General features: G+C 42.9%; 1 protein-coding gene across 24 annotated transcripts in view; it reads left to right on the forward strand.

Moving 5' to 3' along the window:
- KIAA1217 (KIAA1217 ortholog) overlaps nucleotides 1-19,059 on the forward strand; it is a 360,449-nt gene that overhangs the window by 239,543 nt on the left and 101,847 nt on the right. For 11 of the 24 annotated variants that reach the window (XR_015946371.1, XR_015946372.1, XM_035129887.3 and 8 more), the window contains one exon: nucleotides 13,011-13,091. The exons of 12 other annotated variants lie outside the window; for them this stretch is intronic. Coding sequence is in view for 9 of the 12 variants with exons in the window: in XM_035129887.3 (XP_034985778.3) it covers nucleotides 13,011-13,091 (81 nt within the window). In the remaining 3 variants the exon portion in view is untranslated. The remainder of the gene's footprint in view (nucleotides 1-13,010; nucleotides 13,092-19,059) is intronic. One more of the 24 variants, XM_060280844.2, reaches the window with a different exon arrangement.

The raw sequence follows: 19,059 nt of genomic DNA on the forward strand, positions 1-19,059 counted from the left end.
AACATTTTTACAACGGCAATAGGGATGTCCTATGTGGGTTAAACCACAGAGCCTAGGGCTTGCCGATTAGAAGGTCGGCGGTTTGAATCCCCGCGACGGGGTGAGCTCCTGTTGCTCGGTCCCAGCTCCTGCCAACCTAGCAGTTCGAAAGCACGTCAAAGTGCAAGTAGATAAATAGGTACTGCTACAGCGGGAAGGTAAATGGCGTTTCCGTGGGCTGCTCTGGTTCGCTAGAAGCAGCTTTGTGATGCTGGCCACATGACCTGGAAGCTGTACGCCGGCTCCCTCGGCCAATAACGCGAGATTAGCGCCACAACCCCAGAGTCGGTCATGACTGGACCTAATGATCAGGGGTCCCTTTACCTTTATTTTATATTTATATTTATATTTATGTTTATACTTTGCCCATCTTACTGAGTTGTCCTAGCCACTCTGGGCGGCTTCCAACATATATAAAGGCAAACATTAAACATTTTAAAAATACCTTCCCTGTACTGGGCTGCCTTCACATGTCTTCTAAAGGTTGTATGGTTACTTATCCCCTTGGCTTGGGGGATGCATAACTTCATACCCTCCAACGTCTCTCTGATGAAAATAGGGACATCCTAAGGAAAAACTGGACATTCCAGGCTCAAATCAGAAACCGAAATGGCTTCTGTAAATCCAGGCCTGACTATGGAAAATAGGGACACTTGGAGGGTCTGGAAAGGCAACATATAAATAAAATAAAATAAAATGATTGACTGATTGATTGAAAAACTTTATTTCCCCAATATGTTCCTCCCCAATATGTTCCTATATTTAAGTGCCTTGAAAACCCTTGAGGCATTCCTAACCAGAACACTTGAAAAACCCAATTAAATTTCAGAGCAAACTGGCAAGGTCTCTTATATCTCTAGATTTCCTGCTTTTCAGAATGCCACGAAAGGGGGAAGCCGAAGGAATGTCTGCAGTACTGCAAGGGAGTTGCAAAGCTCCTAGGTGCTAACCAGAAAACGAAACACACAACCTTGTTTCCATGGAGACCTATCTGGGCTCTATGTGAGATAGAACTTTAAGGGTTTCTATGGCAGGCCTTACTTTGTGGGGTGGGTGGGCTTAGAAGGGAAGAGTGTTCCTTGAGATTTCTTGGTTCCAGACTGCTGGGCTTTCAAAATACTCAAGTCTGCAGATGAACACGTTCATGCCAGATTTATTTCTTTGTAGCTCTTGTACTTCCCACTCCACTCACATCATACCCAAACGTCCCAGAGCAGAGAATACATATGTTTTAAAACAAAATAATACACTGGGAAGAATATTACACTGACAATATAATTCACAATGGGAATCACAAAACAGTAAAACCACCCAGTAAAAAGGTAAAGGGACCCCTGACCATTAGGTCCAGTTGTGACCGACTCTGGGGTTGCGGCGCTCATCTCGCATTATTGGCCAAGGGAGCCGACGTACAGAGGGTATGAAGTTATGCATCCCTCAAGCCAAGGGGATAAGTAACTATACAACCTTTAGAAGACATGTGAAGGCAGCCCAGTACAGGGAAGGTATTTTTTAAATGTTTAATGTTTGCCTTTATATATGTTGGAAGCTGCCCAGAGTGGCTAGGACAACTCAGTAAGATGGGCAGAGTATAAAATATAAATATAAAATAAAGGTCATGTGGCCAGCATGACAAAGCCGCTTCTGGCGAACCAGAGCAGCACACGGAAATGCCGTTTACCTTCCCACTGTAGCAGTACCTATTTATCTACTTGCACTTTAACGTGCTTTCAAACTGCTAGGTTGGCAGGAGCGGGGACTGAGCAACGGGCGCTCACCCTGTCACGGGGATTCGAACCGCCAGCCTTCTGATCAGCAAGCCCTAAGCTCTGTGGTTTAACCCACAGTGCCACCCGCGTCCCTTGAACCACCCAGTAGTAGCATTAAAAAAATGTGCACTCAGCTTGTGCTTCAGAAAATGAGATTTAACTTATTTATTCTGGAAAAAATAGCTAGGATTTACCCCACCTGCTCATAGTCTTTTAAATAAAATTCATCCTTTTAACCTATTGATAGAGAGCCCCTTCCAGCCCAACGATCACATTCCCTGTTTGGAAACCTTCCAAGGATCACCTCTGTCTTCATCTTTCCTTCCTTGGTGTCTTAGAAGGGAGAAGAAGTGACAAGCATGTGAATGGTCTCTGCTAGTGGCAAATGCTGTTCTCTGCTTCTTCTGAGTTTGGCCACAGTCCCATCATACCATTAAAGCATTATAACAGCTATCACTTTAAACAGCCATGCCTTCCCCCAAAGAATTCTGGGAGCTGTAGTTTGTGAAGGGTGCCAAGAGTTGTTAAGGATACCCTTATTCTCCAGGCATTGATTGTGAAGCACCCTGAGTATTGGCAGCTCTGTGATAACAGGAGCCTCCTAACAACTCTCTGCACCCTTAACAGACAACAGTGCCCAGAGTTCTTTGGCTGAAGCTATGCCTTCTTAAAGTGGTAGCCTAGTGCTTAAAATGTATCGTGGGAATGTGGCCTTTCAGAGCTTTCTCCAGCCACAGTTGGTTGGGTTCCATGCCATCTGCCCAATTTCTAATGGAGAGAAGGGTAAACTGCCTCTGCTCTGATCCAGGCTCTGATCCTTGGTAGAACCAGCCTATAGGTCAAAATTTCCCTGCCCTTGAACCAAGGAAACTGGTATAACTGGATCTGTGCCTTTCATTGTTGATAAACAAAACACAGTCCTTCAATTGCTCAAACAATTAAAGGCCTTCCTTGTTAGCTGTTTGTTTTTCTAAATCTTATATTGAGTGCCTCCCACATACCCCTTTTTTGTTTTTGCTGCTTCTCTGACAGCACCCAAACCAGCCAGAGTTACAGGATGTCTGGGGTCTGTGTTCTGGGTTTTCTTTTTATAAAGTGAGCACTTGCAGTGTGTATACTTGCAGAACAAATTCCAGTTTGTCTGCAAGAGAGAATGAAAACAAAGATTAGGAGCCAAAGCTGTGTGTGATGGGTGTACGTGCCCACACAGGAGCGTGTGGGATTTGGGTTGTGGATTGAATTTGAGTTCAAATTCTGTTTCTTGGTCTTTGGGGAATCCTGCTTTAGTTCTAGCCTTAAAAAGTGAATTTTAAGTGTAATATGCCTGTCCGCACAGTGTTTTGTTTTTTACGCCAAAATAAAACAGTTGCTGTGTTGGATTGCTGGCAAAGACAAACAGGATCACGGCCCCGGCTCCCTGGGGAAACAACAAAGGCAGTGGGAGCCCCCCTCCTTTGGCATGAAAACTGCTTTATGAAATCTGGTGGATATGGTTGTGGGAAAGGTCTGTGCAACCACGTGATGAGGAACTCAAGTGAATTAAAAACAGGAAGGTCTAGCAGCACCCTAAAGTCTACCGTAACATATTTATTGTTGCTTTTGTGGGCCTGGTGCTCTCCAGATGTTGTTGGACTCCAACTCCCATTGTTCCTGGCCAGCATGCCCAGTGGTTAGTGCTTATGGGAGTTGTAATCCAGCAACATTTTGAGAGGCCACTTGTTTCTCATCCCTACTCTGTGGACTTGTTTTAACATAGCACTAAACCATGGTTTAGCGCGGGGATGGCTAACCTGGGGTTATCTGGATGTTGTACTCCAGTTCCCATTCGACTCAGCTAGCATGGGCAATGGTCAGCGGTGATGGGAACTGGAGTCCAGCATCAGTTGGAGAAGGCCCCATCCCTCGTCTTGAGCCTCGTTCATCAGACAAATGAAGGGTATTCTCAGTTAACACCAGCAGAGGTGACCATACCGTCATCTTCAGTCCTAGTATCTTATATTCAGTCACTTTGTGCTGTTTAGTGGCTAATGATAGTCATTGATAGCCCTGCCCTCCATTAACTTGACTTTAAAATGCAATCAATCATCGTTCCCACTCTGCTCAGGACACCACTTCCCAGGGAGATCAAAATGCAGAAAGGTTGTGTTGGAACGGCATATTTAGACTGTCCCAGGGCCTGTTTCAATTGCCCAGTCTTGTGATGCCTTGATGGAGAGTGAGTGGGAAGGTATTATTCACTTTTTATGACTGCCAAGAAGGATTCATGGCTATAGACATAGTGATAATCACTTTATATTTATATAGTGTCAGACATCCAGTGGGAATCCCAAGTCCCTATACAAACATCATACAAGGCTTGGATCATTAGGCCTCTGCTTTACAAACACCACGGGGTTTTCGATGCTTTAACCTCTCATAATGATTGCTCCCAGGTAGAAGATTCCTAAGCTGCAGCAACTTATTATAAATGGGAAACTCCCCTGTAATAATCCTAGCAAACCTCAGCATTTTGCTCTCTACGAGGGACCCTGGGGAGCATTCCAGAGTGCAGATGCTCCAGTTCTGAACTTCAGTGAGTGTTGTTTTAACACAAAGAGAGATTATTTATTGCCTAAGACTACTGTGAAAGAATTTCCCTGGAGGCTAAACCTGGTGTGCTCTTGGAATTTCTTTCTTTCTCTCTCTTTCTGTCTCTCGAGCTCCTATTTCTAAATAAAATATATATTACTACTGCTTGGAGAGAGGGAAAAAACAACAACCCAGTTTCCTCTAAAGAATAAATAAATGTATCTTAAAAGTGCACATAATTTTTTTCCAGTGGCTGAGCCAAGAAAATACATTTTGCTCCAGTATGGTTCTGTGTATCCCTTCCTGAGCATTGCTCCAGTTGGATGTCTGGAGGAAGAACCTGCACCAAGTGCTATGTAGTCTTCCCACCCTCGTTGCCCACGGTGTGGTGAGGGTATTAGGACATATACCCATTGTCATGAATTCATTGGCTCCCTCCATGACTGAAGATGTGTGTGATATGGTGACTGCTGTACTGGCCTAGCAGTAGTACCACAGTTGTTGGCAGCAATGCCTCTGAGTACCAGTTGAGTAACAGGGTGGGAGAGGGCTCTTGTGCTCGGGTCCTGCTTGTAGATTGCCAAAACAGGATACTGGACTCAATGGACCATTGGCCTGATCCAGCAGGCTCTTCTTAAGTTCTCCACATATCTCTCTACTCTAGGCATAACTAGCGTAGGAATGCTCAGCCCGGATATCCTGGGGAAACCATCTGTCTTGATGAGAGCTGACAACATCAGTTTCTTTCCTTTTGCTTAAGTAACAAGAGACATGCATTCCAGGACACAAGGGTGCGGAGAGGGAAGCTTCATATTTATACATTTTGTAGCAGCTTCTCTTAAGGTATAGAATTTCCACCCGAGGCAAGTGGAACAGACCGAGACAAAAGCTAAGCAGTTGTTGTGAAACATGAAGGAATGGCTATAATGCATTTGCGCTGTTATGCAACAAAAGTTCCTCAGAAATTTGGGTCAGGGAAGCAGGACTGCAGGAATGCTAGCCGTTCTGCATTATGAACCAAAGGGACAATTGCTTCCGTTCTTGCCCCACTGTTTTCTCATGGATTCAATAGTTTTGCTGCCTAGTCAGCACTTTGCACAATAAATGTGTGTTTGTTTCCCACTGTTGCCCCTGTAGTCTGCACATCTTCCCCGAAGCAATCCTCTTGTTGCTCAGATGTCACAAATCTTGGCACACTATTTGGTACTTGCAGGAGGAATGTGGTGCCTTTTGCAAAGTAGCTATTGTAATCTGTGTGACTTTGGACTCGGGTAGCTGAAGGAATGCCTGCTGCCATGGGAGCCTGCCCAGCAATTGTATTCATCACCAGAGACCCTTCCCGGGGCACCTCTGCCATAAGAGAATGGCCAATAACAACTTGGGAGAGGGCCTTTTTGGTGGTGGTGCCCCAGTTTTGGAACAATCTCTCCCCAATGATGCTTGCCTAGAAGCTGGGAGGTAAGCAGAAAATCACTCAGACCCATGCTTTCTAGGCATGGGCCAAGCAGAAGTGTGGACGAGCCCTAAATCGGTACCATAATGAGAGCAAAGGGTTAAGACTACCCCCTCCCTCCCTTACACACACACACACACACACACACACACACACACACATCCTGGCTGCCCTCTTCCTTTTGGCAGATTGTGTTTTTTTATAAAGCCTGCACTTAATGGTACAGATACAGAGTGTGGACACATCATCTGGTTTGACGCTGGGGGTGCAGTTCTAGAGTCTTACCTGGCAGTAAACACTACTGAAAACTATTTATTCCAGATCAGGAATGAGGAACCTGGTGCTGGACTCCTGTCAGCCCCAGGCAGTTGGAGACTATGGGGTTTGTAGTCCAGCAATACCTAGAGAGCTGCAGGTGTCCCACCTCTGTTCTAGAATGATGCCATGAGTGTATATGGCAGTAACCAGGAATAGGTGATTTCAGAAATGTGGTCTCTTATGCTAACAAACACTTGGATTCAGGCTTATTTCCATTCTGAAGGTGAAAGGGAGATAAAATAAGAGACAACAAAGAAGTGGAAAAATTGGGTATCCTTAGAAGTAATATTTTCAAGTGTAAGAACTTGTGCATTCTTTGGTACCCCATATTTAAAACAAAGCAAATTATTATCAACTGGCACAGGACTTGGAAGCTTTGTAAGTTGAAAATGATTTCATATGCTGCAGATTCTTTTAGGTTTTAAAACGCAGACTTGGCTGCTGAAGAATTATGTCATCAGCTCCTCGAATCCAAGTCTACTCCTAGATCTCGGTTTTCTAAGCCCAGTAGAGCCAGAAGCAAGCAAGTATTTCGGCTAAATGAGATGCACGTGAACAGATATTTCTTGTAAACTAACTGGGGCTTGATTCAATTAGCATTTTGTTTGCTGTTCAGAACTTTCCTAATCTGTGCCCCTAACGTATCTGCCCCAAATACATTTCAGTGGGTTGGATCCAGAATGTGCATGTTTACTCAGTAGTTTCCTCTCCAAGTTAAGCCTTGCTTGAGCAACAAAGGCCTTACCCTGTGGTCCTGTTTCCTTTGGTTGTCCTTTGGTCCTTCTGACCCTTAGGCTTTGTCGACAGCTCCTGATTCCAACTGCAGCACAGACTGCTGCCAGCAGCCCAGCCTTGGCAAATTGATGTAAAATTGAATATACCATATTCCGGCGTATAAGACGACTGGGCGTATAAGACGACCCCCAACTTTTCCAGTTAAAATACAGAGTTTGGGATATACTCGCCGTCTAAGAAATACGACCCGGCGTATAAGACGACCCCTGACTTTGGAGAAGATACGCAGGAATATACAGTATTTGTGGATGGCAAGATAGGACAGCCTTCAGACTTGGCCTTTGTCTCTTCTCTATCAGAAGCCAGTGGCAATTGCTGAACCAGTGTGGCAAACTGGACTTGGACCAAGGAGATCTGGGTTCATTTCCAGTATACCATGTAGCCTCCTTGACTAATCAGGATCTTGTGTGATGAAGCATTTTCTGCAGCTAAAAAGATTGACTAATTTCTCAGAGATAGCTAGCCAGGGTGTATGAGCAAATTCCTGTCTGACTCTTATATAGTCTAGGCAAGTATATACTGGTGCGTGCTGAACGAAGCCATTTGTTAACTCGTGTGTCACTGTTGGAACTGATGAGCGGATGACAGGTACTTATTGGAAGAAGAGAGGAATGCCATGAAAGCCTTTTTAATAATAAGGTAGATATATAAACCTTGTCATTTGGATGATTTGGTACCGAATAGCTGGGCTCCCCCACCCCTACGGGCTACAGGAGAGGTTTTGCTATGCTATCAAGCTTGCAATGTGCTGTCAACTTTGATTCTTAAATAGTGCCAGAGAAAGCTCAGGCTGGCTTAAGAATGTATCTCTCTCACTGTGTGTATTTAGCATGTCCTTTCCCTCTCCCTTGCAAAGTCTTTTTGTGTGCCTTGTGTTAAGTTAGCATCTTCAACTCCATTTTACAAACTGAGAATCAGACACAGAGGTCATTATTTCCCTAGGAAAAATGGGTTGGAAGGAACTGGCATGCCGTCATAAGAGCATGTTAATAGATGAGGCTTAAATTGTCTTTTCCTCAATTTGGTGTGTAACTTTTAGATTGGCAAGAATGTGTGCTTGATTGCTCTTCCATGTGCAATCCTGCAGTAACAACTTTCACATGTGGGATAAGTGGCATTGAAGACACTTTTAGCATCTCACGAGGAAGCAGTGTTTATTGCACACTCCATCGTTCACTAGCCCCCAGCCTGATAAGTCTATTCCCATGGCGCTTCCACACCCATTTATACTCCCTTTGGAAATCTGTTAGGGGGCTAGAATAATGAATGGATTTTTTTTCAACCACCAGAGTTTCCAGGTGGAGCTCTGCAATAGTCAGATGTATATCTTTACATTGTGTAACTGCCCTAAGGGAAACAGCACCAAGCAGCTGAACATTAACGTACACAATTATACAAACTTGCACAAATCCAGCATATGCACATAGGAAGAAGTAGCCGGATTTGTGCAAGTTGGTATAATTGCGTGCATCTGAAGCATTACACCTATGCAGTCTAAACTTCAATTCCTTATCTGGCCAAGGTTTCCAATACACTAAATAATAAATAATAATAAATAATAAAATAAAATAGTAAATAATAAAAATGATGATGATGATGACACCATGTATTTGCCCCTTAATGCTCCCCTTGATCTTTGTGTATTCTGGGGAATTGTGGAATCTAAGTGCATGTTGCTCACCACAATGCTAGATATAAAATGAAGTTATCAGACTCAGGAGCGGAGGAAGGGGGTGGTGGGGGCAGTCCGCCACAGGTGTCATCACTGAGGGGGGTGACATTCGGCATGCCGCCCGCCTGCGACTCCCAAGCCTACCCCAGGCCATTGGGGGAAGGGGCGGAGCTGTGCTGCCTTGTTGGCAGCCTTCCCCCTTTGTTTTGACAGCTCGGGGGAGGCTTGGGAGTCATGGACGGGCAGTGCGCCATTGCCCCCAGCTCCCAGGCTGCTTCTGGGGGGGGGGAGCCTCCCCTGAGCTGTCAAAAGGAAGAGGGAAGGGAGGAAGGCTACTGGCAAAGTGGTGCAGCTCCCTGCCTCCTCCCCTGCCCAGGAAGCAGCCCGCCGTTGGCAGCTCGCTCCATCACCACCCCCATGGGCAGCTCACTCTGTGCCCATGGGCAGCTCACCCCTTGGGATGCTTACCCCGCCCCCATGACCCCCGCCCCTGGGTGCATGACATGTGTGCCACTCCGGGTGCCGGAGCAGCTTGCTCCACCTCTGGTTGGACTAGATGATCCTCAGAGTCCCTTCCAACTCTGTGATTATATAAGATCAAATCTTTCTTCCCTGTCTAGGTCAAATTGGTAAATAACTATCACTCAGCAGGCTCCATGATTTCAAAACTGGAAGCAGGGGCTAGACTGAAACTATCTGATAATTTTCTATGTTACTGGGGTTTTTTTTTACAAGTGTATTCTAGAAGAAGGTTGACTGAGCTTATCATTGTTTTTAAACTTTATTTATTTAAATTTAACAATTATTTTTTTTAAATCAACTCAGGAATAATACATCTTGATTTGTAAGTCATTTGAGTTACTATCTGAAGCATTTTCCTTGGGTTTAATTGGATGTTCTGATTTTGAACTTGGGTGAAAAAACCTTTCATTTTCATTTAGCTGACACATGGGAAGGTTGCAGTGAAGTCTAACAGCAGAGCAACATTTTTCGGAAGAACTTAGATGAGATAGTAGTGTCTCTCCCCCCCCCCCCAAATTTCAGCTAACACTCAAAATTGCAGTGCGCTGTGGGTTAAACCACAGAGCCTAGGGCTTGCCGATCAGAAGGTCAGTGGTTTGAATCCCCGCGATGGGGTGAGCTCCCGTTGCTCGGTCCCAGCTCCTCCCAATCTAGCAGTTCAAAAGCATGTCAAAGTGCAAGTAGATAAATAAGTACCACTACAGCGGGAAGGTAAACAGCGTTTCTGGTTTGCCAGAAGTGGCTTTGTCATGCTGGCCACATGACCTGGAAGCTTTACGCCGGCTCCCTCGGCTAATAACGCGAGATGAGCGCTGCAACCCCAGAGTCGGTCATGACTGGACCTAATGGTCAGGGGTCCCTTTACCTTTACCTTTACTTTAGAGTGCTACTTACAAAACTGGTGTATCTTTTGATTAACCAGGTCAGTTTAAGAAAGTAGAGCTAGGAGGAAAATAACAGATCCAAATACAAGGGACAATGCTGAATTTTGAAAACAACTTTCATTCTTTCCCACCCCAAAGCTCATTTTCAAAATATTATCCCTATTAAATAGTGATCTTCATTTCTTTACAGCTTATCTCTGTGTGTTTCTTATTTCCAGTAAGTCATAATCGGCTTATGAGCAATGGAATAATTCCCCCAGCAATATCAGGAAGGAGAAGGACAATGATTTTGGGGAGAGAATCAACAAAAAGTACCGATGGTGGGTGGGAAAAAGCAAGAAGCCATTGTTTTTGCATGACTGTCTTCTGAATAATGAAGGGGTGGGGACAGAAAATGATGGGCAAATCTTTGGAGCTGCAAGAGTAATTTTCCAAACATGTCCTTCAAACAGTTTGATGCAAGATCCAAAAAAACCCATATGTAGGTGGTAAAAAGGGGCCTCCCTGCCCCCCAGCATTGCTGTTGCTTACCAACATTTTATATTAGCAAGCTGGAACTCAAGCATGTGTGTACTTTAAGAGATGCAGAAGCCAGGTCATGAATAGCTTTTTGGAAGTATGTAGCCTTAGGAGTGTGAATTTAAATGTTTCCCCAAATTTCCTTCCGCTTTGTTCTTACTATTGGCATGCCAGGCCTATGAGACTTGGCTGCTACCTCTGTGCTTATTTGCAAATATTCTTCTTTGCTTCTTTCCAGTGGATTGCAACTGCCAAATGCTTGTCTCATTCGATGCCTGCTCTTCATCTAGGCTTCCAGCCTCAATGTGATGTGATGGTTGAAATGGTTGTGTGGCTTTTAATATGCAGCTGCTGAATTTAGCTCTGACCTCCATGTTTCAGCAGAATTGCCATTCCTCAAAGTTTCCACACCCAAAGCAAGCTCTATCAGGAAATCTCTCTTCCCTGCCCCCCCCCCCCGGTAACATAGCCCAATAAAATCATCATCTGCAGGAAATATGCATTTGATCCAATTTCCTTCCTAAGCCCTTTCAGAGTCCACGTCCTTCCTAGTTAAATACCGGTATCTGCATATTTAGATCCAGCCATTGTTTTCATTAGGTCTCACTTCAATCTCTTAATTCTTGGATGGCAATAAACATTGTGATTTTCTCTGTAATGCATCTGGGAATTAGGTGCTTAATATTGTTATTATTAGGACTGCAAGCTTGAACTGGTTTAATAACTGGATTAGTCAATGAAAGCTTTATTCTGTGGGTCAGAGTTATACTAGAGGGGCTGTTTTGATTCTGTTGGGTTACTGAACTTATTAGTATAAAATCGAATACAGTAGTATCTTACACTTCAGAAATGCACCTATTTTGAGTTTTAGGTAATATGCAGATTTATTTAAATATAATTTATTGGTTTGCTGGTAAATTTGGGGAAATCAATTTGCCTAACCAAGTAAAAACTGGTTAATAGCCTTAGGCTGCATTCCTAAACACACTTGCCAGGAATTAAGTTCCATTGAACAGAATGGAATTTTACTTCTGAGTACGTATGCATGGGATTACTCTATGATGTTGAGTGCTAGACTCTTAATACTATGCAATAAACCGTCTCTAAAAAGACCCCTGCTAATGGTTGGATCAGAGCAAAGGTCCAGCTGAGTCCAGCATCCTGTTCACAAGGTGGCCAGTCAGTTGCCTGTGCAATAGTCCTTTCCCTACCATTTGGTGGAGTGGAGTGACCACCTCAGGCAGCACATACTGAAGGGCAGAGATCAGCTGCAAGGCATTGCACTGAGCTCTGTGTCCCATGCAACCTGCCTTGCATGCCCTATGTGAGCCTGCCCGCTCCCCCTGCACAGGCCCATTGCCAGGACTGAATTGATCTCTGACCCACTCAGCTTCCGTACCTGGAATGTGATGTGGGGCACATGTTACTGTAGTGGGTCGAGGCACTTCAGTGAAGCTGTTTTGGAGGGGTGAGACCAGGGAGCTGCTCTTTTGAAATGCCTCACTTTTGCTTCCTGTGTGTGTTTACACATTGTGACTATCCAAAGCTGATAGAATAGGCATATAATGCTGAACTGTTTCTGTATCAACAGAAGCTGGATTACTGCTTATTAAGCAACAAGCCTTTGTTGTGCTTCCCCCCCCCCCTTAATGGGTCCAGTTCCTGCTATTATTAACTCCTTACTGAATCCCCCTCGCCAAATGTAATGATCTAATTGGGGAGGTAGGGGAAAAGGAAGCTGGATGATAGGGGATAAAATGTTGAGAAGTTTTGGTACGAAGCCTGGCAGGAATGCTGGAGAGAAAAGGTGAAGGATATTCAGATGTATGTTCTGGAAGATATCTTATTATATATCACGTAGATGTATAATGTAGGGGACTTTCTCCTGCAAGTCCCTAAGATCTCAAAAGCCAACTCTACGTGAAGCAGGGCTTTCAGTGTGCTGCCCCTATTCTGTGGAATAGCATTGCTGTTGAGATGCCTCAAGTGCCCATGGCCTGCACTTTCTGGAAACAACTGAAGAAGTCTTTTCTTTTCTATTTCCTGACAGGCTTTCCCAGATTGATAAATGGGTCTTTACCATGAGTGTCCTCTTGTTAGGATTTTAGTCTTGTTTTCAACGTATTTGTTGCATTTGTGTTTTTAAATTGTGTTTTGATTATCCTACACATAAATCGTCTTGAGACAGTGGATTAAAAAATTGTTGTAATAATAATGATAATAATAAGGATAAGTGTGCAAGCGGCTACAATTCCAAACTTGAAACCTTCCAGTACTGCCTGCTATTTAATTCTTTTCTTCATACTCTTTATGCTTTGTTCCAGTCCTATTCTTTTCCAGTCCGCTGGTGTTTTATTGCTGTACATTTCCATTTTATGTTTGTACTCCATCTTTTTGTTTTGTTTATTTTAATTTTCTCTCTCTTCTCCCTCCCCCTTCTTTTTCCTCTCTCTCTCTTTTCTGATTCACAGGCTTTGCAGTGCATGTTGGTCTCCCTCCATTCAGAACTTGACATTCAAAGGTACTTGATGAAAATTGAATCCTCTCAGAGAGTTAGTACTGCACTTTTCTTTTTTCTGCATTCTGCCTTGGATTGAACTTGCTGTTCTTTGTTTTGTCTTCCACTCGCTGCGTGAAGCTTGCCATCCCAAAGAGTGAAATTGTCCCTGGTTAAATCTGGACCTGCATGTCTTGTTTTCCTGCCCAGGTGTGGACTGGGTAGCAAAATGCATGGACGCCCATTTCTAACATTACTTCTGAAGTGATGAATTTCTGTATGACAAAGTCTCCGCATATCATAGCTGTCAAGTTCTCCCCCTTTTTAAAGGGAAATTCCCTTATGCTGAATAGGCTTCCTCGTGAGAAAAGGGAAAACTTGACAGCTATCAAAAGCATATCGGAAGAGGCATAGAGAAGACAGATCAGCTTCTGCAGCCTTTTGAGAACCACATAATTTCTAGTAACATGATCATATTGCACTGGGACTATATTTTTATTGTATTTCCTGTTTCAAATGTAGCAATCTCATATACTCTCTTGTGTCATGTGTATCGGCCTGCGCTTGTTTGTTGCTATGCAGGAAAGTTGCCTAAAGCAGTTGCATTTATATAGTAAGGTCTTTACAGCTTTTTTCAAACATAAGTTTCCTCTGTGCCTAAAAGGCATTTTCGTCTCCCTGTGTTTTTCAAATTCTATAACAGCACTTCAATTAGAAAAATCTTATATGTCACAGTAAGCAATTATAATTTTTCAAGGAAAGGTCTGTACTTGAGTAGCTCTACTACACCCATTAGCTTTTGTAAAGAAATGTCACAAACACATTCTTCTTTCCCGTTGCATTCATTTCAGATGCCCATTGGATATTTGTGTTCAAGAGACAATGGGAATGTAATTTGCTCCTCGGATCAGAACAAATTGTCTCAAGGCTCACTTAATAATGTCTTTTAGCATTTATTTATATATTCTGTTTTTCTTGTTGCTGTGACTTCAGGAAGTTATTGGCGATATTTTGGGCTTGAACCAGTATATTAAGTTTTATTTTATTTTCATTTCAGCATTACAAAATGCCTGTGGCTGGCAGAATCCTCCTGCCCCTAGATGAAATGCAGACAGCTCTAATAATAAGGACTGTGCCAATGATAATAGGCGACATGACTTCCACCTTAAAGCTGTTGCAAGATGCAACAATAGTTTGGAGAGTGGGGAACACACAGTATTCCTGATGGACCTGACAAGCTTTGAAAAACTAAAAAGGCTTCTGTCAGGTACAAGAATGTGAGGGCCCTGGGATGCCTTACAGTGAAATTGTTTTGTTAAGAGCTATCCTCTGGAAGATAAAGCTCATGTTTATGTACCTTTCTGGAACTGACAGGCACTTGCCCACCAAAACTGTTTTGTCTCTCAGTAGTTCAGTCTGTAGTGAAACATTTGAGGTTCCACTTCTTCAGTTATTGAGCTATTCCTCCTCATATTGTGCTTCGGGAAAGGCTGCTGCATCTGGGACCCCCTCATCTTTTTAAAGGCCCAGTTTCCATGTCATGGCCAGATCATAAAATGGGCTTAGGGGACATACTGCAGGCTTATATGCCTCCCCCTTTCTACTTCCCTCACACATTTCAGTTATCTCCTCCACTGCCTTGTTCTCAGAAACCATAATTTGAAGCGACTTCTGAATCAGGCAATGTGTGCTGATCGCCAACTGCAGTCTGCCTTGGAATCAGAAGCCCACTTCCAACCATAGTCTCTTATTCCGATTGTGGGGGGTAAACTATAGTTTGCAATAACAACAGTATGCCCAGTGTGGACGTTGAGGCAAATTATGGTCACCAAGAATAGTTACCAATAACCAACATTTGCCTAATTAAGACCCCACAGTAACCTTGAAAAGGGGAGGAATTAGGGTGTGGTGATGCACACAATCTTATAGCAGGCACCTTGCAGCCCAACTCATGACCTGATTGTGACATCTCAACAAGTCAGTGCATTTGGTTGGGGGCAAAAAATTAACCCAAACTAGATCTATCAGATTGGTACAAACATCCTTTTCCTTTTAGTCTCTGCAAAAGAATGGAGTTAATTTTTACTAGCAGCTGAAAATGTGAACCATTTTAGGAAGCTTCTACACAATTAAAAATGGGAGCAGGATCAACTGGCCTACATATTTCATGTTAATTTCTTTACAGTCCTTGGAAGAGAGCATATTTTTGGCTGATCATATCAGCAGGAAGCAATGCGGCTGATCAACATTGGAGGGAAGTAGTCAAGGTTGCTTGGAAATTCTGCAGATTTCTTTATATATATATATATATATATATATATATATATATATATATATATATATATATATATATACACCTCTCCTAAGAATGCATACCACATAGTCACTGATCCAGCTAAAATCACTCAGGCTGCAATCTGCTGAATACTAACTTGAGAGTGAACCCCAAAAAATAAGGATGGGGCTTCCCCCTGAATATACATTCATAGGATCACACTGCATGGCCCATTAAAACCAGCAGGGCAAGTTATGTTATTACCGTACTAATTTAAGCCCCATGGATTTTAATGGGATTTTGGCTGCAATTCTATTTAGGGAGAAATTCTGTTGGAATATCAGTTGGAGAAACTCACCAACTCTTGAAAATCCAAAAAGATGGAGACTCCTCCACTGTAACCTCAAAGCTCCCATGCTGTAGCTGATTGCTTCTATGTCCACAATAAAAGCTACAATAGAAGAATTGTGGGAACTGTTTGCAGCCTAATTATATTTTCTGCATGCAGAGCAGATTATGAAGCATATTGTTGCACACTGCCTCTATCTTTGAGCAGCGCAAGATTCTGGGGGTTCGAGGTGCTTACCCAGGGCTCACGTTTCCTTTTGGGAATGAGGCACAGCAGAGACTGTGGTCTCTTTATGATATAAGGTTTATTTACACATATATGCAACCTGAGCCTTCGATGGAGGGGCTCGCAGCATAAGCTACATGTGACTGAATTGTTTACTTTATAAGACTGCTGTACTTTCCCACACAGAAGCCCGGCTGTAACCTGACTCCTGTCATGTGATGTTCTTTGTTCTTTTTTCTACTTTCACTTCTGACTGAATGAGAGTGATGGCGTATACACTTAACCATCGTTCTCTAATAAACGTAGTTAAAAGCTACGATTGTTTGCTGTCTTCTTTACCGAAGCCAGTGGCAAGAGAAAGAATATAGGGCTTTACACCCCGATATTCTAACAAGCTTCTCCCATAGACACAGCCTTGGATTCTAGCAGAAATCAGGCCTGGCACCCTCTCTGCCTTTCTATCCTGCCTCTGCTACATCCAGATTCTAGCTCACATCACTCAACTCTCCCTTTTGTCTTTCTAACAGACAGTTGTAGGAGGGAGGCCCATCCTCTTGCCCTCTGGCGCAGAGACACTCCCTTTATTCTCTTGACAAACCATGCTTAGAGGGCATTACTAGGGTCGCCTGGGTATTCCAGCAACTGAATCCATGCTGGATCCAGGAATTAGGAGGGTCTCAACTCTCAACACTATGTTAACTGGAAAAAACAGTTGGGGTGCTTTGCATTGCCAGACCTAAATACGCCTGGGCATGTTCATAGTGGAGCGTTTTCAGACTTGCCATGAAATGTAGCTCCTGTGTGAGGACTAGAGGCTTGTGATAACAGTTGAGGAAGCCATGGTAACTAACCGGGGATAAGACATCCTGCAATTGTAATGTAGGTAGGGCTTGGGTAGAAACATCCATCTGTTTTGTGTGTTCTGAGTTGGGATCTCCTCCACAGCTTGCACTGCTTTGTGTGTTTTGATTTAGGGACCCTCCTTGCATGGGGAATATTTTCATTCAATCTGTGGATAGAGGCAAACAGATAAAAAACCTCACCTCCCCATGCACTGGCTTCACTGTCAGAATCCATGTAGTTTTATCTTTGCTTTACACATAAATTTCAATACTGCTACATTTAAAAAAAAAAACAACGTCTCCTCAAAGTGGAGCACATAACAAAATCAACTTAACATAACAAAACCAAATTAATTTGAATTTATTTTCACTCTGAAGGGCCATAGCTCGATGGCAGAGAATGTGATCTGCATGCAGAAGGTTCCAAGTTCAATCGCCAGCATCTCCAGGTACCGCTGGCAAAAAAAACTTGGAGGGATACAGTTCAGTTAAAGTTTATTAATAGTCCACAAACCTTCAAATTCCTGAAAAAGCAAATATTTGATTTCAGGCAAAGAGGTAGATAGGAGAGGAACACAAAAATGCAGACATGCCCTTTATCAATACTTTTTTATTGTTTAAAAATTTAAAGAATATGAAAGCAAACCAGTACTTATTAACCATTCTGTAAAAGATATCTGGATACCTTGGAACACTCAGAAGCAAGCAAAGTCCTGTTGCATACAGTGGGGCTTTCTTTAAGGAAAGTATGCTGTCTTGGAGTAAGGATTGCAGCCTTGGTCCTGTTTCCAAAAGAAGCAGATTTCTCCCTCTCTCTTTCTGGCTACATTCACACACCATACATTTAAATCACTATGATGATAGGGATTGCTTCTACATCAGCCAAATGAGGAAACTGGAGGTAGCAAACTTTACTGATCTATGGAAAGGGCTGCAGCAATTTTTTAAATTCATTTTTTGCTTTTTTGCATACAAAAAAAAGAAAAAGAAAGAAAGGTCCCAGGCTCAGTCTCTGGCATCTTGAGGTAGTCCTTACCAACTCTGGAGAGCCACTGCCTGTCTAGTGTGGATGATACTGAGCTAGATACGGTATGCCTGTGGTCTAAGTCAGCAGCTTGCAATGTAACAGCAGAACGATTCCTGCGGTGTTTCGCGTTCCATTGCACAATCCCCTCTCCCCTCTGTGCCTTTCTTCAGCCTTCATTAGCACAATCGACTAAATATTTTCTGTGGAATGATCTCTCCTCACCCCACACGCCCTCTAAAACCAATGTCCATTGAATACTGCACAATATTGGCTTCTCCCTCCCCAAAAAATCTCTCAATAATGAAATAATAATACACAAGAAAAATGAGTTATAATACACCCAGCTGTTGAGTGTTTGGATTTTCTTCCTGCAGCCTTGAATCCATTTCTGTTTTCACAGGTGAAAATGCTCAAGATTGTTGTGAGGGTAGTGAGTGTATGTGTATGTATAGAGAGAGAATTTTTTTTTCACAGAAAGAAGTTAGTCTCATATGCATGTGGTATTGACTTTCTTTCTGAAACTAAGGAAAACATTTAAACTATTATAGATAGTGGAATGTGGAAGAAGGAGTTCTACATTACAAAGACCCCTGTGGGTTTCAGTGTGTCCCTCTATGCATGTTGTTTATTGTTATAATAATTATTATATTTGTTAGTCACTTTTCTCACAAAGTGACCCAAAGCAACTAACATTAACAACAATGAAGAAGAAGAACAGATGTTCCCAGTTTGCCCGTTCTTCTGAAATTGCGGTGCCCAAAGCAGACTTCATACTCTCAGTGAGATCTGGCCAAAGTAGAATGGAGCAGTTCCGTTACTTCTTGTGATCTGGATGATATACATATTGGCAATAAAAAAGTATATTTCCACTGGCATAGAACTGTATTTACACTTTCCAAAATGCAGTCTGTGCCACCAGGAATAGCGTAATATATAATATAATATAAATGAGCAATACATCAGACAGAAGTTATGAGAGTGACAAAATGGAAGGAAGGGAATGAAAGAAGATGAATGGCCGACATTATTAAAAATCATACCATAATTTAGTCAACGTCCTAGAGACTTCGTCTTAAATATCTCATTATACCGTATATTATAAGTAACCCTTGAGTTGCTTATCCTCTCTTTCCACCCCCCTCTTGCAAAATTTGCAAAATAAATCAATGTATTACTCAGTATCAGGAAACAGGTTCCGCCCATGGGTGTGTCTGTATGTATTGATATAGTATTTTATACAACACTTGTATTAAGGAGGCATGAATGCCCTCATGCTCACCCTTACAGAACTGAGATTTTGCTTGT

Source organism: Zootoca vivipara, chromosome 11 (assembly GCF_965207765.1).
Source record: "Zootoca vivipara chromosome 11, rZooViv2.hap1.1, whole genome shotgun sequence".
NCBI lineage: Eukaryota > Metazoa > Chordata > Lepidosauria > Squamata > Lacertidae > Zootoca > Zootoca vivipara.